Raw genomic sequence first — 25,496 nt, forward strand, 5'->3', positions numbered from 1 at the left:
TGGGTAACACGGCCATTTTAACAACGTCAATTCTTCCAGTCTAAGAGCATGGGATTTATTTCCATTTTTTTGAATCACCTTCAATTTCCTTCATCAGTGTTTTATAGTTCTTAGCATATCTTCTTGGTCAGGTTTATTACCCAGTATTTTTTTTTAACTTTCTCTGATATTTCATTGTTCTCCAAGATTTACCATTAACCTAAATCACAAACACTACTGTTTCTATGGGGAAAACAGGCAAAATCTTTCATATTTGGCCTGTTAGATGAAAAAATTGATCCCTAGCATAATAAAATATGCATGGAAATTTTAAATAAAATGTTTTATTTAATAATGGAGAGAGAGAAAGTTTACGAATCAAATCATTAAGGTTTTTTTTCCTGTTGATGTAAAAAAGAATAGGAGAATGCATGTTCTCCTTTATTTGGGGAGAAAGATCTAAGTGGGAAATTGCATGTAGGATTTTAATTGTGTGTTGAAATACAAAGTATTTTAAAGAACTTCTTTAACAAGACGGCAGATAGTAAGATTTATTTTAAGTTTCCAATCTGCAAAAAAAAAAAAAAAAAAAACACCCCAAAACAAAAAACCAAACTATACTCGTGTGTGTATATACACACACACACACACAGTGTCAACATTTTCAGAGCACTTACACTAGGAAACATTGTGTTTCTCCTCAACCATATGACAATACTGTATATGCCACAGTAAAATTTACAAAACAATCGCATCAGCAGTCATACAGACATCATGATTTTCATGTCAAAACACAAGAAAAAAAATAGACATCTTCCGGGCACTTTGTTTGCAGCCCTGCAGAGCAGGTTCCCACACATGCTGTTAGAAATGTCAGCTTTTAAAACCCAACAGTGGCTCTCTGAGAAGTCTTATCCTTTCCAAGTCCGAACTGAAATGACGAGAAATCTGCCCTTTTAAAGTAGCAACCAATGGTTTATTCATGGGTATGGTGAAGTTTACCCACCAAAAAGATGTGTAAAAAAATTGCATGGAAGTAAAAAATAAATAAAGCTGCTGTAAGTCAGCCTTGTTTTACACTATGGTTCAGAATGGAACACTTAAACGTAAGACCATCATTAAAATTTTATATAAAGTAAATTATTTATATTCAGATTACAGCTAGTCAACAAACTGAATGAAGACAAACTGATTTGGTACAGGTTCAGAGACGTTCACACTCCAGCAGTGCCGCTTCGCCAGGACACGTTCCAGCCGCCGCGGGCAGCGGGGATGATGGGCCGCTGTTCCGACATAAGGCACTAGTTCTCAATAGGCCACACACTCGCCTTATGTCATGCTGCCTGTTAAGATACCAGTGACTTCTTTAACATGAAAAAGAATAAAAACGCAGGACACAGTGCACTTTAATGACATACAGCATTTGAAATCTTTCAGACGGCGGTCTGAGAACAGTCTTTTAATGCAAGCTTGAAATCTTCAAACACATACAGTCTTTCTCTTTTTATGCTTCGTGTCAACATCACTGGGAAAAAAAAAAAAAACAACCCATCGCTAAACCCTGATACCACATGTTCTCAGTCATTTTTGCTGTGTTCATCGCGGTCCATGTTCATGAGGCAAAGCGTGACCCAGCATCTTTGTTCAAGTTCTCCTGCGAGGGCTCCTCCGCTCACGGGGGTCACTCGGCTTCTGTTTCCTTCTGTTTGGCACCTGCCAGGAGATAGGAAATGGAGGTTTCAAAGCAATGTAAAAGTATGTTGCCACTGCACCGGTCCTAGGTGCGCACAGAGGTGGTTCTCCACCCCATGGCTCCTACCCTCACCTGCAGAGCCTCATGAGTTGTGGGTGATGAGCAGGTGGGTCCGGGCTCCACCCCCTGCCCCCCCCATGGCTGCAGCATGCCTTTAATCCATACTGCATATTGTAACTCTAACTGTGCAAGGTTTAATTTGAAAAGAAGAGGGTTTTGCTGCTAAAAATTTTAAAAAGAAATGTGTATTTAAGTTTTAGCAAAGGTGCAGAGTACTTCCGTTGTATATACTTACAAAAAATGTGAAAAAAAAACCACATTGTAACATGTTGACAGTACCTGCCCCTAACACCTACTCTCATCTGGCCAGGATATTTCTAAATGGGTTGGGAGGGGGCAGCTGTTTTTATTTTTTCATTACAACAGCTTCTCTGTTCTCTCATCAGACACTAGAAGACAGTTCATTTTGAAAGAGATTAATAATCTATAAAAATAAGGGGTTAAAAGATTGTAGCTACTGCAATTGGGCTGTTGACTCACTGGTTGCATGTGTAATGTGTAGATACTTAAGTTCGCTTGAAACACCTGAGATAAGCCAGACAATGAACTATAGCTAAAACTTTTTTCAACAAGAGAAAATGTTATATATCAAATCAGTATCCTTAATGGGGAACTGTGTCCATTATCCAGTGAAAAGAATAACTACTGGTAAAAGCAGAGACATTATTTTGCCAACAAAGATCCGTCTAGTCAAAGCTATGGTTTTTCCAGTAGCTATGTATGGATGTGAGAATTGGACCATAAAGAAAGCTGAGCGCCAAAGAATTGATGCTTTTGAACTGTAGTATTGGAGAAGACTTGAGAATCCCTTGGACTGCAAGGAGATCCAACCAGTCCATCCTAAAGGCGATCAGTCCTGAATGTTCATTGGAAGGACTGATGCTGAAGCTGAAATTCCAATACTTTGGCCACCTGATGTGAAGAACTGACTCATTGGAAAAGACCCTGATGCTGGGAAAGATGGAAGGCGGGAGGAGAAGGGGACAACAGAGGATGACATGGTTGGATGGCATCACCAACTCGATGGACATGAGTTTGAGCAAGCTCTGGGAGTTGGTGATGGACAGGGAGGCCTGGTGTGCTGCAGTCCATGGGGTGGCAGAGTTGGACACCACTGAGCAACTGAACTGAACTGCCCTTTTCTTCACATAATAGTGATGCTTTCAAAAGCATCTCTTACTCATTATCCCCTAAACATCCACCGCACAGTGCTCATCCTGGGCGTGGGGCCTCGCGGTGTGGTTTCAATCAGGGTACAGATCTCTGGAGGAACAGGAGGCCTGTGTTGGCTGCTCATTCTGTAGAAGGGGTGGAGGCTGCACAGGGGAGCCTTGAGCTGGCCCACAATCTTTACAGCTCAGGGGGAGAGCAGGCGGAGCGTGGAGTTGGCTGCCCAAGCGGGACCTCTGGTTTGACACTCCCACCACACTGTGACCGGTGTGTGGGAACCTCTGGTCTGAAGGAGGTGCTCCCCCATTCCAAGAGAGCTCTGCCCCCAAGGCTCATGGATAATCCAGTTACTGGGAGCACAGGGCACGTCCTTAAATAAACAATGTTACATCCACTGTACTAGAAAGAACTCTTAATTTGACTATCCCTGTCTTCATAATGCTATTTCTGTGTTAACATACATTTCAAATCCAGCTGTGGCCCAGGTTTCCTTCTTGCATTCTCATTAATGCTGACTTGCATGAGTGACTTAGAATTTAAAAAAAAATCCAATCTGGATGGAAATTTAAACTTGCCCAGATGAACATTCTCATTCTTCTGGTTTCTGACGCCAAGGCACAGACAGGATCAAGAATTGCTTACTGTGAATTTGTGATGCACAAAGAATCTTGGCCTCGGGGACAGAAGCGAGCTGACGTTTGGTCTGACTCTGCCCAGCAAGCTGTGTGCCTTGGCCCAGGGCCAGCCGGCTAGAAAAGGGGTGTCTTTTTCTCAAGGTGCCAAATGACGTGGCCGTGGGGATGAGCCTCAGTGGAGGAGACTCCTTTCCCTAACGTGCATGGAGGTGCTGTAGAGCTGACCCGTGAACATAGGGGCCGGGGCACTGCATATAGCTTGGCCTCTGTACCCACGATTCCCCTCGCATCCTTGGTTCCGCCTCTGTGGATTCAACCAGCCATGGGCTGTGTGGGACTGCAGTCTTTACTACTGAAAAAATTCCACGTAGAAGTGGACCCGTAGTGTTCAAGGGTCAGCTGTACACCAGTGGAACCACACTCTCCACACTGGCCCTGCTTCCTCGCTCTATGGTTTGTCTGTGAGGTTCGTCCACTGTCAGATACAGCTGTGCGTTCACCATCCACCCATTCCACCAACGGACAGAATGCAGTCTGTCCATTCTTGCGCTCAAAGATGTCTGGGTTATTCCCAGTGTTAGGTTACTGTAAGTAATGCTATGGACAATCTCACATTCTTTTAGTCCTTTTCTAATTTCATGACTGTAGAGATTATCATGAGCAGGAAAAAAATGAAATCCTGCCATTTTTGACAATGTGGATGGATCTTTCACTTATTTCAGCATGAAATAAGACAGGAAAAGATAAACACCATAGGATTTCATTCATATGTGGAATCTTAAGGAAAAAAAAAAACCCCAAAACCCTGAGCCAAAACTAATGAAATAATGACAAAAACACATGGAGAACAGAGGACTGGTTTCCAGAAGGAAAGGGGGATGAGGAATGACATGGGTGAGGGGTCAGCTGCACGGTGGTGGCTGGACTTGGAGGCTGATCGCATGGGGTGTGTGCAGAGGTTGACCTCTAACGCTGTCCTGAAACTTGTCCTTAAAATGAAGTTCTGTAATGTCCGAGATTTGAAAATGACTGCGGCAAGCCCCATCTCGAGAGGTGCGACTTGGCAGACGTAGGCTGGGCCCCCTGGACTTTTCCGACACCGGCCAGGTGCGGCTGCAGCTCCGAGAGCCCCGTCCCCTGGGGCCACGCCCCCGCCCCTGCCCTTCTCGCTTAGTGGGGTCTGCTTCCTGCTGGTGGTGGGGGTTCCTTTAGGGCGGGTATCTTCAGGTCATGGGCCAGTTCAGGTCACGGGCCAATTGTAAAAACTGGTTGTAGCTAGTCTGATTAATTTCTGAACTAAAGGAAAATCAATACCCTAGTAAATGCAAATTTTAATGTTTAACTTAAGAGTTCAAAGGGCATATCATTTACTCTCCGGTCTTGGCCTGTGAGGTCAGGCCTCACAAGGCCTGAGGCTGGGCTACCTGTAAATGCTTAGTACGGTGGGATGGGGGGCGGGGGCGGGTAGAGGCGGGGGTGGTGGTTTTAGGACCCATCTAGTAAACATGTGGTATGGAAGCAACACCAACTTCTCTCTTTTAAAGCCCCCTCCCCAGTCTTGCAGGCTCCCGACTGTGACCTGTGGGTTTGCTTAGAGTGAATCTGGCAGAAAATGAGTTTAGTCACCAAATGTCATTTGGCAGTTAATGTAATTAACTATTAATACACTATTAATGGAAAAGTTTGTGCAGCTCATTTGTTTGATATAGTCACTACTAGTAAGTTCTTTTCGAAGGGTGAAAGTCAAAGTGTTAGTCACTCATTCGTGTCCAATTCTTTGTGACCCCATGGACTGTAGCCTGCCAGTCTCCTCCGTCCATGGGATTCTCCAGGCAAGAATACTAGAGTGGGTTGCCATTTTCTTCTCCAGGGGATCTTCCCAACCTAGGGCCTGAACCCAAGGATGGTTTCAATAGGTGGATCCCAAAGAATTTCTTTCCTCATTTCCAGTTAGCAGCCCTAAAAATAAAGTGAAACCGAGGAACTCTTTTTAAAGGAAAAGGTTATGATGAACATGGCAATGAGTCCTTGATTACCCAAGGACTGGGTATCGATAGGATGCTCCTAAGTCAGAATACTTTTCTATAAACTTTTCTCTCTCAAGTAGGACAGTGAAACTTCAAAACCACAACAAAAATGAAAATGCTTGATGAGGTACTGTAGAGAAGGCTGCGGCTGGCAGGTGCTAGGGAAGGGCTTACTGCGCGCCCCCACCCCCTGCCCATATACTTACGGTGAAGGTCAGACACTAGCATTTATACCTGCGGGGGTGAGTATCAGGGCCTGCAGGATATCGGACAGGGAAATAATTCCCACAATACTATCGGCTTCATTGACGACCACCAGCCGATGGACCTGCAAACGAGAGAAGAGGAGGCCCCACATGTGAAAGCTGAAATAAGTCAAGTTTTGAAGTGAACCTTAGAAAGAAAATCTTTCATGTACTATACAGTGAGTAACAACCTCTAGTGGCTCAGACAATACAGAATCTGCCTGCGATGCAGGAGACCTGGGTTTGATCCCTGGGTCAGAAAGATCCTCTGGAGGAAGGCATGGCAACCCACTCCAGTATTCTTGCTCAGAGAATCCCCATGGACAGAGGAGCCTGGAGGGCTACAGTCCAAAGCATTGCAAAGAGTCGGACACGACAGAAGCAACTGAGCCCTCATGCACACAAGAAACACTGGCTGGCTATGTCTGGCTGAGCTTTCTATTTTCAAAATATTAATACATGAAAGATACAACTCAAAACATGAAGTGTAGTAGTAGGAATTTCATGTAGCTATAATCTCTTGAATGGTTTTAGATTTTTTTACCATTGTACTTTGGTTTCTAGTAACTATCAGATAACTGTTTTACATGGCAGAGAAGTCCAAATAAACAGCAAAACTAAAAGGTCACTATGCTTAAGATTATTTTTTCTCTTTTCTCTATGAAGTTCATATATTAATAACAACAGGATAATCAACTATAATACAGTGAAATAAATTACATTCATGTCCTGTTTTCTACTTGAAAGCCTTTTTATAAGTGGACAATGTCTGAGGTATTACTGTAACAAGGTGTCCTTAGGAAAGAGAGAGAGAGCACAGAGCTTCTCTGATGTATGAGCTTTAGGATTCAGGCCTGAGGCAACCACATGCCGGTGGCCAGCTTGGAGATTCTCTTCCTCAAATTGACCACAGAAACCCTGGCTGGTGCAGAATCAGGGGTGGGGCGCACAGGAAGGAGATGGAGGGAGGAGGGGAATCCTTTTCAAAGTCTGTCTCGAATGATACTGTGTTGGTGACGCTTCTGACATCATAGCTTGCTTTTAGGTTAAAAAGGAAATTACTCTGTCATCTTAATCATGCTAATCGTACATTTCTTTTAAAAGCTCCTCTAGAACAACTTAGGTTCTTCAATCACCCTGTGATATAACACAGTTATCTATTAACTGTGATCATAAATTGATGCTTGACAGTTAGGGTCAGAGAATGCTTTATATTCTATACTAGACACGGTTGTTAATTTTTAATAATGATAAATGACTCTCTTTTGAACTACTAAATGTCAAGGGGAAACCATTTCACCTAGAATTAGTTGCACCAAAAGTATTGTATTTGTTGGTGAGTCTAAACTTACAGATGTTCCTTTTCTAAAAGCTAGTGTGATATTCATTATATAAATAAGGCAAATCATCACTGATATATTCATCGCTGATGTATACCCTTCTCCTAACAAAACATGTTGAAGCTAAAAACTGGTCTTTGTCCCCAGTTTTCAGCTTCAACATATTTTGGTGGAAAATAATTAATGAGGAAAAAAGTCAAGATGGGTAACAAGAAAACTTTAATTATGTCTTTATTTTCCTCAATGACCTATTTCATATTACAGTGAAATTTGTGTTGCTCATTCGATGAACTTCCAGGACAAGCCAATCACTTTCTTCTTTTATGTGACAGTAACACACGCTTAAACAGGGGCGTGGGAGTACGCTGGAGTGTTGGCATTCCCCACGTCCTCAGGTCCCCAGAAATAGCCGTGTCAATACTGAGGTGTAAGTCCTTCTAGACTCTTTTCTATGCATGTGAGCTTTATGTTCACACAAAGGATTACACTTTATATTGGCCTTTCTTCTTGGCAATATATTGTTTTTCCATATCAAGAGCATCCTCCCTTAACATGATCCTTAATCATTATAAAGGAGTCCCTCAGATGGATGTGGTCCATTGTCCTTATAATTACGGAGGGATTTCTTATGATCTTCAAAAGGCACATAAAAGAACAATAGGAAGCTCAGATGTACTCCTAAGCCACTTAAAGCCCTTTGGAAAACTAGTAATGGGTATTAAAGTCAAGTAGGAAAAGGAAAGCCTTCATGTTGAGGCTAGGGAAACAGGGTAAAGCCTGGCGGCTGAAGCTGGGGCGTCAGCCCTGAGATGGCAGTGGGGCTCTTCACACCAGCCCCGAGACGGCAGCGGGGCTCTTCACACCAGCCCCGAGACGGGGCAGTGGGGCTCTTCACACCAGCCCCGAGACGGCAGCGGGGCTCTTCACCCCAGCCCCGAGACGGGGCAGGGGAGCTCTTCACACCAGCCCCGAGACGGCAGCGGGGCTCTTCACACCAGCCCCGAGACGGCAGCGGGGCTCTTCACACCAGCCCCGAGACGGCAGCGGGGCTCTTCACACCAGCCCCGAGACGGCAGCGGAGCTCTTCACACCAGCCCCGAGACGGGGCAGGGGAGCTCTTCACACCAGCCCCGAGACGGCAGCGGGGCTCTTCACACCAGCCCCGAGACGGGGCAGTGGGGCTCTTCACACCAGCCCCGAGACGGCAGCGGGGCTCTTCACCCCAGCCCCGAGACGGGGCAGGGGAGCTCTTCACACCAGCCCCGAGACGGCAGCGGGGCTCTTCACACCAGCCCCGAGACGGCAGCGGGGCTCTTCACACCAGCCCCGAGACGGGGCAGGGGAGCTCTTCACACCAGCCCCGAGACGGCAGTGGGGCTCTTCACACCAGCCCCGAGATGGCAGCGGGGCTCTTCACACCAGCCCCGAGACGGGGCAGCGGGGCTCTTCACACCAGCCCCGAGATGGCAGCGGGGCTCTTCACACCAGCCCCGAGACGGGGCAGGGGAGCTCTTCACACCAGCCCCGAGACGGGGCAGCGGGGCTCTTCACACCAGCTCCGAGACGGGGCAGGGGAGCTCTTCACACCAGCCCCGAGACGGGGCAGCGGGGCTCTTCACACCAGCCCCGAGACGGGGCAGCGGGGCTCTTCACACCAGCCCCGAGACGGGGCAGCGGGGCTCTTCACACCAGCCCCGAGACGGGGCAGCGGGGCTCTTCACACCAGCCCCGAGACGGGGCAGCGGGGCTCTTCACACCAGCCCCGAGACAGCAGTGGGGCTCTTCACACGTGTGACACGGGCAGGGCAGTGGGGCTCTTCACACGTGTGACACGGGCAGGGCTGGTGGGCTTGGGTGTCACCGGCTCCTGAGCAGGGACTCCAGACTCCACACAACTTCGCAGGGAAGAGTCAGAACGCAGGCTGAGGTCACCCGCCACGAGCCTAGAAACACTCAGGTACTTTTCTTCTGGGACTGCATCCTTGCATTTAAATATAAATCCGAGCAGACTGATGAATGGCTTTTGCCCAGTTAGGGGTTAGGAGGAACACAGTCGCATCCATGCTTCAGTCCTAAAGGCTGATAAAGAGGGTAATTCCCTATCCCTAACAAGAAAGGAAAGAAATTTCTGAGGATGGGTTTAATGTATTCGATACACTATGGGGGTGATCCTGTGCATCTTTTATTTAGAGTGTTATGCAAAGTATACTAAAAAATCTTACAAGCAGTAAAATAAAAGGGGACATGAGGCTGAGGGTCAGGAGATGGACTGACCATTTACGGTTTAAATCAGGAAAAGACACACTGATAGGAAGACAATTACTCTAACTTAATAAAAGATCAGAACACAGTTTTATTGACTTACTTTGTTAAAACCATATAATTACATCTATAGCTTTAAATTCACTAACACCCTAATGAAACTTAAAGCTCTTGGGACTTCTGTTTTCTTAAGTTTTAAAACCATGAAAGTAGCCTACCCAATTATTTGATTCAGCTATGACATCAGGACTTATAAATTTAATTCAGTGGCCATTCACAGATGACCTACTAAGCGCCAAGACGCGCGATACACTCTACAGCAAGAGACTGCCATGTGACTGGACTGGAAGGCTGCCTCAGGGGCTGCTCCTGTGACTCCGAATCCCTGGGGCCCTGCTTCCTAGTTAGTGCTGGTGGAGGGAAGGAAGGAGGGAGGTGGGAGGGACGTGTGTGTGTGCGCATAGCCGCCTCACCTCCGCTCTCACGATTCTGTCCACGATGGTCTCCAGTATCTCCAGCTTACTGCACTTCACTACACCCTCGAAATACTGCGACCGATGCTGTAGGGCCTGGGTCACTGTGATGTCTAGATTGTTGTACGTTTTTTCAGCAGCAAGGTTCTGTAATTAAGTAGCAGTGAGTTATATCCTTTGTTTCCATTCACATTAATGACCAAAGTAAGTTCAAAGCAACCTGATTTTTAAAAAAACATTAATGTTCATCTTAATTTAGTACCATAGTACCAGCTTAACACATGCCATCGGTACTGTTATTTCATCATCTTATCAACAGTAAAGCTTATAAGGTATACTTTTACTATGAAGCAATTGTGTTAAATTCTGACTGTGTGACCTATGGAAGAGTCCCCCATTTTTACCCAGTAGGGTTCTTTTTTTTTTTTCTAATTGAAATATAGTTGACTTACAAGGTAGTGTTACTCTTTGGCATACAGCAAAGTGAATTAGTCACAGATACGTATTTTTTCATTTAGGTTATTACCAGATCTTAAGTATAGTTTCCTGTGCTCTATAGTAGGATCTTCTTCATCTATTTTATGTATAGTAATTTTTATCTGCTAATCCCAAACTCCAATTTATCCCTCTCCCTCTTACTCTACAGGTTGTTCCCTGATGTATAAAGTCTTCTGAGAGGTGGACTAACATTTGCCAAGGGTGAGAAGTCCCCAGGGCTGGGGAAGAAGGTTTCTGCTAGGAAGGCTTGGGGGTGGGGAGCAGTCAGGACCAAGTACTCGTGGAGGAAGTCCTGTAGATCTGAATGGTTCTTAAGGCTCTAATTAAGCTTATAGGGGTCCCACCCAACCAGATTCCAGTAAGCCTGTTTTATGGTGTCTATTATGTTAAATGGAATAGGATGAAACATAAGGGTTTGAGACAGCTACAAAAGAATACTTAAATGCTGCAGTCAATATTGTGGCAAAAAAAAGAAAAAAAAAAGATATGCATGTTTGGGGCTATCAAAGTTTCAGTTCCCTTTCTTAGAATTAATGTAAAAGTCTAAGGAAATGCATTTAAATGAGTCGGGTGGGGGGAAAGCACCAAGTGGAAGGATGTAGCACCAAAATCAATCTAGTAAATTTAAACCAGGAGTTAAAGAAGAATAAACCAGGGATTAAAGAAGATCTTTATATAACGCTATGTAATAAGTTTGCTGTCCTCTTTAGAACAGCTGTTGCCAATCAGCAAGTAGTGGGGTATATGTGTACCCAGGGATCCAGGTGTGTATTAGGCCCACGCCTGTTGGCAGAATGAATTACTGTCTCCCACACAGAAACATGACCACTTAATATACACACGTGCTATAGTAACAGATAAGTCATGGCTGATGTGAAAAAGAATTATAAAATGCTGCTAGTATGTTATTCACTGCTAAATCAATGAATAAAATACCAATATAAGTACAATTATTATGGGGGAGTCTATGGAATTCTCTGATAAGATCCTCATCCTCAAATAAGCCAGGAATTATTAAGTTAGGAAAAATCACAAAAACAGAGTAATGAATATGCTTCATGGGCATTCTAGACGACAGGTTTAACAAAATTAAAAATACTTACAATTACATCAAATTTGGAATAAATATCTACAACTTTTCCTAAAAATAAAAATATATGTTAGAAAAAGTCTTAGAAATAAAAAAGTAGCATTTAATATCAATTTTAACTAGATAATCACTAGGAATTAAATACTGCTAAACAAAATAAACTTGTCTGCTTAAAAACAGTTATGAAATCACATCTTAATGGAAAATATGATTCTTATTACGCTGAGTGCTCCCTGATCTAAGTTTTCCTTTTCCCCACTTATCTGATATGCCAGGTCATTTAACAATAATTTTATCCTAAGCGGGGCTTCCCTAGTGGCTCAGACGGTAAAGAATCTGTCTGCAATGCAGGAGACCCAGGTTTGATCTGTGGGTCAGGAAGATCCTCTGAAGGAGGAAATGGCAACCCACTCCAGTATTCTTGCCTGGAGAATTCTAAGGACAGAGGAGCCCGGCGGGCTACAGTCCATGGGGTCACAAAGAGTCGGACACGACTGAGCGACTAACACACACACTTTACCCTAAGGAGACAACAGGTATGGCTTAGCACACAGACCTGACTCGTCCACCACGGGCAAGGCTGACACTCGTCTTTCCACGAAAACGTTCAAGGCTTTAATGATGGGAGTGTCCGGGTGTATGAAGGCGATGTTATGGTAGGTCCCGATTCCAAGTGCCTCGAGGTTCTGCTTCATGAAGGCAGGCTTTGGCATATCAGACATCTAGACAGGAAGATAGTACAGATGCTCTAGAGCCAAGACACACCCTGTTAATGTTCACATGTCCACACTTGATGAAAAACTATGTGCAACAAATTAGTTAGTCTTTTCTAGAAATCTACTCAGAAATCTGAATTAATATGAAAATGTTACATATAAGGACTGTGTCTTTGTTCAAACCAGCCTGTATGTCTAAGCTTCTATTTAAGTACTTAGTAAGTTAATATGAAAATGTTACATATAAGGACTGTGTCTTTTGTTCAAGCCAGATTGTATGTCTAAGCTTCTATTTAAGTACTTAGTAAAATGCTGCAGAGTACTAACATTTTCTCCTCTTCATTCACTGGGAAAGTGGACAGAAGGGAACAAGTCTGTTTGGATACTAAGGCCCATCAGCCACCAAGAACCTTTTAAAATTGTTCCTGTTAAATTCGTGGTCCTGCTGTCATCTTTAAGTAACAGTTACTAAGAAGCCACACGCTTCCAAACCCGAAGTGTTGGATGGTGGCTAGCTGAGCGACTAAGCCAGTTCTCACCCCATCCCACCTCTAACATCCCGAATTCTCCTTTGGAGGACTTCAATTTTTGTCTACGAGGAACAAGAACAAGCCAACCGAACAGAATTAGAACATTTAAAAGTTAACTTTTCTTTTCATGGGCTGTTTTAGAGGAGGAGGGAGAAATCAGAAGAGAGAAGCCTAGGGTCACGTTTGACTAAAACAAAACAAGGTTCTATGGTTTCAAAAATCCACCTTTTATAAAGGGCACAGTTGATTCCGTCCTCCTGGTGTACCTTATAATTATCAGGAAAAGATGAACAATTAGAAGAAACAAAATGTTCAAGTCAAAGAGTTCATCAATATTCAAATCATGAGAATCCTAGAAATTTAGAGAAAAAAAAAAAGAAAGGCCTATTAGGTCACCTAGCCCATCTCGATGCAGGATCACTAACCCCTGATCCACACTGTCCACTCGGGCTAATGGGCAAATGTCTCCAGGGGCAACGCTACTGCTTCTGAGAGAGTGCTTTCAAGTCAGTAAGAATCAGGCTTTAGAATTCTTCATTTTTTATCTGGAAATTCCTAGCTGGACACTCTAACAGCATGACTGTAATGACCATATTGGCCCAAATAGAAGGCAGGACTGGCAGAGGCAACCTCCTCTCCTTTGTACAGAAGAGAAAAACCGCCCAAGGCCTGTCTCCAATTGGGGGTGGCTCTTCCTCGACAGTGCGGCCGTGGAAGCGGGCTGGAGCTCGGCCACCGGGGGTCTGGGTCTGTGAGCCAGGCGCCCTGAGTGCTAGGACCCGAGCCACCTCCCGAGGGGCCCAGGGGCAGCGAGGGCTACCGTGGGGAAGCCACACCACCTCGCTGAACTGTATCGCTTACGAATCAGATGAGTAAAAATACCTACCTGAGAAGGGTGGTGGCGGGGATCAGGTTTATCATGTGAAGTGCCTGACACAGCGTCAGTGCTTAGTGGTGTTCGGTGCTCATGATTGGTATTCTTTTTAAATGATGACTCCGAGGGGTGTGTGGGCGAAGGGCCTGGCCCAGCCCCTGCCCGGGGTCCTGCTGGAGCTCAGAGCCAGGGGACTGCATCCAGCCCACGGCAGACGGGGAGTCTGACCATCAAAACCCATGCCTCTGTAGTTCTTCCCTGGACTGTCTCTACCAAACTTCACGTGTTTTTTTTTTTTTTTTTTAAATTAGCTCTTCTCCTTCCTACTTTTTCTATGCATTTAAGCATGAAGAGGGTTGCATTTACACAAACTTACTAGAACACAGGGCTGGTCTGATGGACAAGGCGTTTCCCCTCCCAGTCTTAAGTAAACTCTCTGTGCTGCTGTCTGGAGAGGGGTTTGGGGGGTGGGGGCAGGTCCCAAGAGCAGCTGAGCTCTTGCGTGTCACACCAGATGCTACATGACTTCCTTCTCTGAAGCTGGAGGGAAGACAGCAACGCTAACCTCATGCAGGTTTCACCTTCTTTTAAAGAATGATTCTTAATATGATCTCTTCTGAACCATGAATGAGGCCACCTACTGGTTCCAGCTGACCAATTACTTATAACCTCAATTTCAGTGCATGTAATCAGAGAGAAAAAAAGATTAAAGCCCTTCTGTAAACATTCTGGTCCCCTGAGCCTCTTTTTAACACTGTGAAGCAAAGAGGTTCTACTTTTTTGCTGATTATGAAGCCATCTTATTTCAAACACAGTTGGCAAAACCTACAGAAAATATAGCCCTCATTTGGACCAACATGGTATTCTCTTGGTCAAAATTTTATTTGTTTTGGGTTTTTCCATCACTGCTGCACTTATAATAATAAGATAATCCGGGGGACAAGACTTTTTGAATATATTTCCAAAACCATGATACCAATAAAGCTTAATAAGGCAATCTGGCTCGTTATCTTAAGTCTATCCTTAATTAGACTGACCTGCAAATTGCTTTATGTCCCCTCATTTCAAGCGATAAAAATATTCTTATTTAAATAGAGAATTCCAAGTGTTTTTACTATTTTGATACTTGTGCTAAAAGGGGATTGCTTTTTAACTGGAATCAACTTTGAGAACGTGCAACTCGAATAGCAGTGAACTGAGAAACGGAAGTTTAGAAACGGAGACCTCAAAGCTAACAAATTTCTTCTATGAGGGTAACAGGGAGTCAGTTTACTTGAGGTAAATTAGTTAAAGCAGATGCAACTACGTCTTTAGAAACACTAAAAACTACTTACAAAAAGCTGGAGGAACTTGAGGATTCTTTTGTGGGTAAGTATATAAAGTGCATTCCCACTGATGGGGTCAATAACTGGCAATCTGTGGATTTTATTTTTGATCAACGAGTGCACAGCATCGAAGAGGCTGCGGGAAAAGCCATTACAGTTGTTAGGAGGCTTTAAAGAAGAATGAGAAACCTGTGGACCACCCCTGCTTTCAACGTATCTTCCATGCCTTTCAGTAACAATTATTAAGAGGTTGATAGACATTAAAGTGTTCTGGAAAAGTTTTAGACTGCAGACTTCAGCAAAATTTTTGATCTTCCACAACTGGTGTTAATATAAAACCTCAAACCCAAATGTAAGCAACAAACCTCTAGGAGAGCAGTTTTTATAATAGCAGGGTTGATGCTTTTGAGAAAGGACAGAAGCTACCCCCAGGGAAGCTAATGGACAACCCTCGCAACAGAGTGCGCTGTGGTGGGCTTGGCGTGGCTGCCCTGACTTCACTCACTGGCCACTTCCTGCTCTGGCCTCTCCTGTGACTGCAGAGAAGGAGTGGGTGCTGGGTGGAGCTGCTTTTTTAGGTCTTGCAAATAAAAATCAATATTCCACCTTTTCTCACTGTGTGTGTGTGTGTGTGTGTGCTCAGTCGTGTCCTATTCTTTCCAATCCCATGGACCGTAGCCCGCTAGGCTCCTCTGTCCATGGGGATTCTCCAGGCAAGAATACTGGAGTGGGTTGCCATTCCCTTCTCCAGGGGACCTTCCCGACCCAGGGACCAAACCTGGGTCTCCTGCATCGGCAGGCAGGTTCTTTACCGTCTGAGCCACGAGGGAAGCCCACACTCTCCTCACTAGAACACTAGTTTTAAGAATGCTTTTATACGAACGTAGAGACGTCTCTGAGCCGCTCCAGGAGGCCTGGTTGATTCCACATGTGTTGCCAACTTCCTTGACCTGTGGTTTGATGTCTGTGTTTAATTTTGGGAAGCTCCTGGATCTGGAACAGTGGTACGTCCAGCAGGACGACTGAGGGCAGCCCTGCCTCTGACCAGTGCCTGAGGAGGCTGACTGCTCAGCTTCAGTGCCCATCAGAACCCCTGGGGGAGCTGCTGTAACGCACATTCCCGGCACGACACCCTTCAAAGGCTGGTCTGCGAGGCTGGGAGGACAGCTCAGGGATCGGCAGCTCTAATAACTGAACAGCTCCCCACTTGGCTTCTGTTGCAGGTCATCTGGATTCTCGAGCTGCTTAGTACAACCGCCTTCTGGACTATCACCAACCCTCTGGACTGACAGTGGCGGTGATTTCCATTGTCTCTTAAGTTTACTGAACTTAATACTATAGGCTGGCCCCCATCTAGACAAAAATAACCTGTTACCCATGGTCACAAAACGGATGAATCTGAATGAATGAATGTTTTCAAAGGAGAAAAACTTGACACGTTTACCTTGCATCTGGAGATATATTCACTAAAGGCTTAAATGTTTCTTGTAAATAAAGCTCTGTATTTATAGAAAGAAAATATGTAATTAGTAACATAGTTGCTATTTGTAATTATTAAGTTAAAATATCCTTCCATTTACAGACAATGATTAGAAGGATTAAAAACCCAAACCGAATTAACTTACTGAAAACTATTGTGTTAATGATAGTCATGGTTATTTTAAACAAGTTCCACACTGTTTTTCAGATAGTGCCTTTGTGGAAAAGTATTTAAAAACAATATTACCATAGATATTGTAAAAACCAGTAAAGTCAAGAAATCTAGTAAAAGAGCAATACCAGCAGAGGTCACTAGAATATTACCAAGTCATGATGACCCTCAAGAAATGAAGCTTAGTATGATATCCCCTAAAACTAATTTTCATAAGTTAAAAGATAAAAGCTGTAACAAACTTTGTTCTTCAAATGTTACTAGGTTTTATTTTCCACACCAAAGCTCAGATCTACCATATCTGGGGATCTTTCTAGTATGCAGAAATCATCTTTGTAAAGATAAACTGTAACTCATTTGCTTTACTGAGGTTTCTATAGAGAAGGCATTCAAGAAAATCTTGACATTATTATTACTACCAAATGCCATATAATACACAACACATAAATATACTTAAACCTTGGTCTAACATTACTTAAACAGTAGAATTTATTAAGAAGTATCTGTCCTGCTATTAAAATATATATTCACTGCAAAATAGGCTAACATGTGGATTCCGTGTTGACTTACTTTGGTTTGGCGTGATAAAGCCACCATGAATCAAATATATCACTCAATGAAACTTCCGTGCAGGATTAAAAGTGGCCCAGCCCTTTAGAGAATTCTAACGGATGTTCAGATTTTGCAGCCAGTCTAAAGGTTGCTTTTCAAACCAAGCAGATAACGGGAAGTACAAAGCTAAATTTCAGGTTTAAATTAAAAAACTACCTTCAGCAGGTCCCTCTATTTCCATCCAGGTTCCTCCCTGAACACCTACAAAGGATCCCTCCTTAACGATGCCCACCCCTGGCTCCTAGCTGCCATTCCTGCTGACTGCCCCTTTGGCCTCGCTGTACCAACCCAGCAAGCACGGGTCTCATTAAAGACAACGATTTCACAGCCCTGAAATTACAATTTTAAAAATGGCTCCATTTCAGAAAAGGGTACTGTGATTACAGAGGGTGAAATCCAATGTTGCAAAAGAAAGTCATCTTGAAGTTATTTTCTTGTGATTTAATTCAAATCATCTAGTTTAAGGTTCATTTGTTCTATGTTTCTCCATAATTTGGAGAGAAATAATGGTCAAATTTAAGTAGGAACAGATCCTTGCTTTAGTTAATTTCAGGCATTCCTTTTGTGCGTTTTCTATCCAAAGACAAAGTATTACTGGGAGGTAATACTCAGTGGTGAATGGTGGCCCCACTGAAGGGCGGAGACTCGGGCACTGCTCCTTATTCATTTACATCCCGGCCTCATATAAAGACTTGCTGCAGGCCCTCTGTACATGTGTACTGAACAGAATGGATAACACTTATAGTAATATGGCACACAACAGTATCAAAATTAAGATAGAAAACAATGTTTTAATTAACATAGTAGATTATACAGTGGAGAGAAGAGGATCTGTGAAACTAAAACATTTTACGTATAAGTAGAACATTTTTTTCCTGTTATTAAAAAGATTTCTTTAACACTCAATATGGCTTACCCCTCCATGTTTCAATCTTATGTTCCTCTAATTCATAAATCTGTACCTAGAAATAAGGAAAATTTTTATTTGCAAATGTTAACATATACAAGACAAGGAAAAAAAGAAACTACTATTTCACAACTACTGCTGAGTCTCATAATTCAACAGAGGGGAACAAGCGAGGTAGTTCAGAAATAGAAATATAAATGAGAGACATAAAGTGTGCTCTGCATTTCTTTGAAGACAAATGTGTAAATTTAAAACATAAACCAACACAATATTATTAATTTAACTTGAAAATCTGTGATACACTTTAAAATTTAAAACTTCTACTATATAGTTAGTATACAACTTATACTAACTACAAATTTTAAACACATATAAACACACACTCCTTCTTAGGATCTATAAGATTTTTAGCCTCTCTAGTTTAAAAAGGGCAGTTGGTTAAAGCGTGCTAGTTAAGTAGCTGGATCGGGTTATGCTGGACCAGGCGGGCGTCTTCGCCAAGGTGGGAGGCCGTCCACACTAGCCTCTGTGAGCTCTACGTGAGGGAGCCTGGGGCGCTGCCCCCTGCAGCGCTCGCTACCCGGGGGGGCTCCTGGAGCCCTGCCGCAGGAACGCCTGGCCTCTTTCTGAGCCCCCAACCCAGCCTGGCGACACTGAGACAGTCCTGAGCAGAGCCGCCACCGACCAGCGGGGGAAGCAGACTCCACAAGGCTTATCGTGGGGATACAGGGATGAGCAGAGGTCAGAGGTCAGACCCGGAGACCTTTAGGAGGCAGATTTCAGCCAGGCTCTGCCTGCTGGGTGGACTTTTCATCAACCCAGAAGACAAACCCAAGTAAGGGCCCTGGAGAAGAAAAGGACTTCTTCACGTTCCTGAAACACAGAAAGGAGACGGACGGGGTGGGGGTCGGAGCTGGGGGTCAGGGGACTGACAAGCTGGGGCGGGCTCCGTTTCGGGGGGAAGAGGCCAGGGCAGTTATGATGGTTTAAGCAGAGGGCCCACGAGACGGCACCAGAGTCAGATGCAAGACCAAGCGTTGCGGAGGTTGGGTCTCGAAATGGTGACTGTGGGGACGGAGGGGGCCACTGGGAGAAGAATTAAAAGGTTTAGAGGAGAACGTAGGAGGGGAGATAGAGACAGATGGATAAATAAGAAGCCCCCCACCTCCCGATGTTGATCCTAGGTCACTGATAGCATCCAGGACACAGAGGAGGATGAGGAAGGAATCAGCTTCCTAAATGAGGAAGATGAGCCTCTGGCTTTCACAGTTGAAAGCAGAAAATCCTGGTCTGTCCCAGGCGGTTCTGAGGTGAAGCCTGAGCCCAGCAGAGGAGGGGCCTCCCTGCTTTCTGCCTGCACAACCCCTCGGGGCTCTAGCTGCGGTCATCAGCGTGGACATGCTCGGCTAACACAGCAGTCTATTATGAACTGGGGGCGTTTGGCCCCAGTACGATGGGAAGGTGTGTGTGTGTATAAGGTATAAACATGCCTAAGACAGAGTCGCTACCTCTAAGAATGACCTAACAAGAACCTCAGATACGCCAACGACAGACAGCACTTCTTGACTTTGGCATGACGGATGTTTTAGGGCATCTTATGCGCTATGTTCGGTAGCATCCTTGGCCTCTGCCCACTCCACACCAGTCGGACCAGCCCACCCTTTCCCCAGCCAGGAGACGTAATGTCCCTGGGGGAGGCAAAATCATTCCCAGCCGAGACACCCTGCCCTTGGCGAAATCAGAACACAACATGGAAAGTGCCACTTGAGTAATTCGTGGGGGGCACTGAAATGGGGACTCATCCGCTCCAGGGGCACAACAGGGAGCTCACCCTGGCGGAGGGGGTGCCTGAGGAGGGTTCTGGAAGACCACAGTGTCAACCGGCAAGGACCAAGGGCCTGAAGGAGAATGCCGGTGGAGGGCGTGGATTCAGATCTCCAAAGAAGAGAAGCCACGGGGGGAGGAGAGCAGGAGAGTCCGGGGGAGGGAGAGAGAGGAGGACCTGAGCGGACAGGCTGGCAGGAGAGGAGAAGCAAGAGGGACCACCACTGCCCGGCGTGAGCAACACCCCGGCCGGCTCTGGGGGTGGCGGGGAAGAAGCCGCTGACCACTGCTTGAGAACAAAACTGGGCTTTGAAAACCAGGCTATCCGGGACCTCCACTTGCGTAAATACAGTGGTTAATAGGAAAACTAGCGGCCGTGGCTCTCATCATCAGGAACAGTTCTTCTATAACAGACATAAAAATGATAACTTAAAATTGCTGTTTCCAGTTGGTGAAAAACCAGCCTGGAAAATCTTCCAGAGAAGCTACAAAATCATTCACAGTCACAGTCCCCGTCCCACTGAAAAGAAGAATCCCAAAGAAATAAGGTTTGATAGTAAGATTGGAGGTCACCCCAGGTAGAATTAGTGAGTTTAAGATGGATCAACAGATATGATCTGAAGATCCCTGGTGCTAAAGACTGAGACCTAGAGGACAGGATCAAGGTCTAACATACAAGGAATACAAGTCTCAGAAGGAGAGGAGAGAGAGAATGAGATTAAAAAAAATTTTTTTGAAGAAACAGCAGCCCCCCAGATAGGTAGATAAGCAACTTAGAAGATCATGGAAACTCAACATACCCGGAACAGGATGAATACAAAGATGCACTGCAGTCAACAGCTGAAATCCAAAGTTAAAGAGAGAGCCTTGAGTCAGGCAGAACTGGTGCCTTACAAAGAGGAGACAAGGACAGTCATTTCCACTGACTTCTTATCAAAAGCACTGGGGGCAAAGGGCAACAAAACTACATCCTCAAAGAGCTAAAGAAAACAAACAAAATCAATTAGCTCAGTCTCTATAAAACAGCAAAGCTGTCCTTCCAAAATCAAGATTAAAAAAAAAAAAGATGAAATAATGACATTGTCGGACAAACAGAAACTAAGATAATTCATCACTGATGTGGACCACACAAATGGTGGTGGGTGTTCTTCAAATGCAATAAAAACAGATGGTGACTCAGATCCACAGAAAAGAACAGAAAATGGTATCTATGTGGGTAAATATAAAAAACTAATTTTTTTTCCCTTTTACTCATTTTGTTTAAAATAAAAATGCGAGGGGCAGATTAAATGGAAGTATACTTTCTACATAACACCAATATTAACTCTAAATGGACTGCAGTTAAGTGAAAATTGATACTGAAATGCATACAGCAACCACAAGACAACAAAAACCATGCCAAAAGATATGCCTGAGATAGTCATAGAGCTCTAGTGGCCCTGATGCAATAGGTGAGACCACACTTACGTCTCCTGCTACAAATGACCAGAAATGGGGGAAAAATATGTGGAGCTGCTTTCAGACATGAGACAACAGGCGGGGCAGGTCGGCCGCCCCCGAGAGAAGGGAGGCAGGCAGCGCTGTGACCGCCATGCCCTGCTTTGGAGGCAGCGAGACCTTGATGCGGGCAGCTGACCCCTAGCAGAGCAAGTCACACTGAGCTGAGGAGACAGAAATCAAAGTCTAGACAGAAGGAGCCACGTGGGACTTGCAGGACGGACCACTAGACAAAGCGGGCTGGGGGTCCAGAGAAAGAGAAGGCTGCACAGAGCTCCTTGAGTCTTTGACGGAACGCTAGGCAGGCATGCACGGGATGATGCTCTGTGAGCCTTGGCAGACGTACCCTGAAGGACATTTGCCTTCCGACCGCAGAGTGGAAAGTCCTTGCCGAACAACCAGGGAAATCCACAGAGACCCCTGGAGTATTGGTAGAGCTAAACCAGCCAGAGGAATGATTAACACTCTGACAAAGCTTAAAAGCCAGCCTTGAAAGAAGCACGTGAAAAGATACTCAACATCATTAGCCATCAGGGAAATGCAACGCAAAACAACAACTAGGTATCAACTCACACACACTAGGATGGCTGTCATCAGAGAGAGACAGTCGCAGGTGTCAGCGAGGGTGTGGAGAAACTGGCATACTACACACGGCTTGTGGGAAGGTGCAATGCTGCAGCCACTGTGGAATATAGCTAAACACAGGTTACAGTGGGACCCAGGAATTCCGCTTCTAGGTCTATACCCTTTTCTGGGCTCCAACATCACTGCCTATGGTGACTGCAGCCATGCAATTACAAGACGCTTGGTCCCTGGAAGAGAAGTTATGACCAACCTAGACAGCATATTAAAAGGCAGAGACATTATTTGCCAACAAAGGTCCGTCTAGTCAAAGCTATGGTTTTTCCAGTGGTCATGTATGGATGTGAGAGTTGGACCATAAAGAAAGCTGAGTACTGAAGAATTATGCTTTTAAATTGTGGTGTTGGAGAGGACTCTTGAGAGTCCCTTGGACTGCAAGGAGATCAAACCAGTCCACCCTAAAGGAGATCAGTCCTGAATATTCATTGGAAGGACTGATGCTAAAGCTGAAGCTCCAATACTTTGGCCACCTGATGCGAAGAGCTGACTCAGTGGAAAAGACCCTTATGCTGGGAAAGACTGAAGGCAGGAGAAGGGGATGATAGAGGATGAGATGGTTGGATGGCATCACCGACTCAATGGACATGAGTTTAAGCAAGCTCTGGGAGTTGGTGATGGACAGGGAAGCCTGGCGTGCTGAAGTTCATGGGGTCGCAAAGAATTGGACATGACTGAGCAATTGAACTAAACTGAGGTCTATACCCAAAAGAAATGAAAACACATATCCACAAAAACACCTGGATGTGTCTGTTCATAGCAGCGGTATTCCTAATAGCTGAAGAGTGGAAACCATTTAAATGTCTATTAACTGATGAATGGATAAGTAAAATGTGATATAGCCATAACATGGAATATTATTTGGCAACAAAAAGAAATGCAGTACTGATATATGCTACAACATGGAGGAATCTTGAAAACACTATGTTATGAGAAAGAAGTTGGTCACAAAGGACCACATATTGTGTGGTCCCATTTACATGAGGTGTCCAGTATAGGCAGATCTACAAAGTAGCTTAGTGGTTGCCTAGGGTTGTAGGTCATGGTGGACTGGTGGCGTGTCACAGCTAAGAGGTGTGAAGTTTCTTTTTGGGGTAATAAGAATGTTCTAAAATTGACTGTAGTGATGACTGCACAACTCTGTGATATACTAAAAACCATTGGACTCCATACTCTAAATGGGTGAAATATAAGATACACAAATTATATCTCAACAAAATTGCTTTTAATAAAGGATCTTCAAGTAATTTAACTGCCTGCCCAAAGTCCAATGCTCTTTAAAGGAAGACAATACAGATATTCAACCACATAATGTTATAATTATAGTATTCACAATATTATAATATATGATATATAATATTCAGCATTCATTAGGAATTAGTAATTTGTAAGAAGCAGAAATGCGACCCATGACAGGAGAAAAACCAGTCACTAGAATCAGACCCAGAAGAGAGATGACAGAAACAGATTCTGATACATATATATCAGATATATAACAACTGACATAATACGTTCAAGGATTTAAAGGAAAATATAAACATTACAGGGAGAGAGAAATGGAAAATATAAAAAAGATCCAAATGGAACTCCCAGGACAGAAAACATACTACCTAAAAGGAAAAAACAAAAATAGTAGGTAAGACATTGTGGAGGAAAGGAACCGTGGAAATGAAGACTTAGAAATAAAATATATCTGAAATGAAGCCCAGAGAGGAAATACTGGGGAAAATGCTACAAAACAAGAGTGTTAGTTGAGTAACTAGCATCCTTGTGGAGGAGGGGACAGAAAAACACTAGAAGAAATGGTGTCTAAGAGAATGGAGAAAAAGAATACGATAATCTCAACAGCTGCAGAACGCATCTGACCCAATTCCGCATCCGTTCATGAGAAACACTTCTGGCAAACCTGAAAACGAAACAACATCCTCAACGTGATAAAGGGCATCTATGAAAGAACGACAGCTGACACCAAAGTAACTGTGAAATATGGAACACTCTCCCTCTAGGAGGGCACACGAGGCAAGGGGGTCTGCTTTCATGATGTCAGCGCTGCACTGGAGGGCTCAGCCAATGAAATAAAGCAAGAAAAACAGCAAAAACCAAACAAGTTTGGAGAATCACAAAAATCACAGAGTTAGATAAAGGCCACATGTGGGTTTCCAACATTATAAAACAGTGGGACTTATAAAACAGTGGGACTGTTTTATAAAATAGTGGGACTTATAAAACAGTCGGACTGAAAACAAAACAAAACAAAAACAGTGGGACTGGACCAGGGAGCTCTGTCACTAAAATTAGCCAGTAGAAAGATGTCAAAAGTGAATTTCTCTAACTTTAATTTTTACTTTGTTAAAACCACCGTGTCCATATAGTCCTTGTTGTAGAATTTTGGGAATAACTGCAATAAACTGCATGAACATCCACAGGCCTGGAAGGTAAACCCTGTGTCAGCTCATATACTGCGAGGCTTCACTGGGCACAACCGTCGGCCCAAAGGCGTACGAGTGGCCTCCTTCATTCACGCGTCCAGATAGATCTCAATGCCACAGCATGCCCATAATGCCATTAAAGAGCACAAATCTAGTGAAATTTATAGTAGGGGCTCTCCTGGTGACTCAGTGGTAAAGAATCTGCCTGCCAATGCAAGAGATGCAGGGTTCAATCCCTCGGTCGGGAATGGAGAAGGAAATGGCAACCTACTCCAGTAGCCTTGCCTGGAAAACGCCGTGAACAGAGGAGCCTGGAGGGCTACAGTCCATGGGGTGATGAGAGAGTTGGACACAACTGAACAACTAGACAAACAATAGACTATCTATGCAGTAAACGGGGGCTTCCCTGGTGGCTCAGATGGGAAAGAATCCGCCTGCAATGCAGGAGACCAGGAGACCCTGGTTCAGTCCCTGGATCAGGAAGATCCCCCAGAGGAGGGCACGGCAACCCACTCCAGTGTTCTTGTCTGGAGAATTCCATGGACAGAGGTGCCTGGCGGGCTACACTCCATAGGATCGCAAAGAGTCGGACGCAACTGAAGCTACTTAGCACACAGGCAATAAATAAGTACACAGAATCCCATTAATCTGAGGATTTCTGAAAGCTGAATAAAGAGGTTGTGTTTCTATGTTTCCTGAGACTACTTTCTTCAAGCTTCAAATATCAGACTGATTTACATTGAGGTTTCCTGCATATATATATATATATATGAAAGTGAAAGTGGCTCAGTCATGTCTGACTCTCTGCGACCCCACGGACTATACAGCCCATGGAATCCTCCAGACCAGAATACTGGAGTGGGTAACCAATTCCCTTCTCCAGTGGATCTTCCCAACCCAGGGATCAAACCCAGGTCTCCTGCATTGCAGGCAGAATTCTTTACCAGCTGAGCCACAAGG

General features: G+C 44.4%; 1 protein-coding gene across 8 annotated transcripts in view; it reads right to left on the minus strand.

The window, feature by feature from the left end:
* Positions 1–736: 736 nt before the first annotated feature.
* PRKAG2 (protein kinase AMP-activated non-catalytic subunit gamma 2) overlaps positions 737–25,496 on the minus strand; it is a 296,870-nt gene continuing 272,110 nt past the window's right edge. For all 8 annotated transcript variants that reach the window (XM_061166155.1, XM_061166154.1, XM_061166157.1 and 5 more), the window contains 8 exons: positions 18,157–18,202; positions 16,422–16,476; positions 14,987–15,113; positions 12,089–12,254; positions 11,546–11,583; positions 9,945–10,091; positions 5,859–5,952; positions 737–1,692 (listed from right to left, as the gene is read on the minus strand). In XM_061166155.1, the coding sequence (XP_061022138.1) occupies positions 1,661–1,692; positions 5,859–5,952; positions 9,945–10,091; positions 11,546–11,583; positions 12,089–12,254; positions 14,987–15,113; positions 16,422–16,476; positions 18,157–18,202 (705 nt within the window). In that variant the 3' untranslated portion in view covers positions 737–1,660. The remainder of the gene's footprint in view (positions 1,693–5,858; positions 5,953–9,944; positions 10,092–11,545; positions 11,584–12,088; positions 12,255–14,986; positions 15,114–16,421; positions 16,477–18,156; positions 18,203–25,496) is intronic.

This window comes from Dama dama, chromosome 18 (genome assembly GCF_033118175.1).
Source record: "Dama dama isolate Ldn47 chromosome 18, ASM3311817v1, whole genome shotgun sequence".
NCBI classification, from domain to species: Eukaryota; Metazoa; Chordata; class Mammalia; order Artiodactyla; family Cervidae; genus Dama; species Dama dama.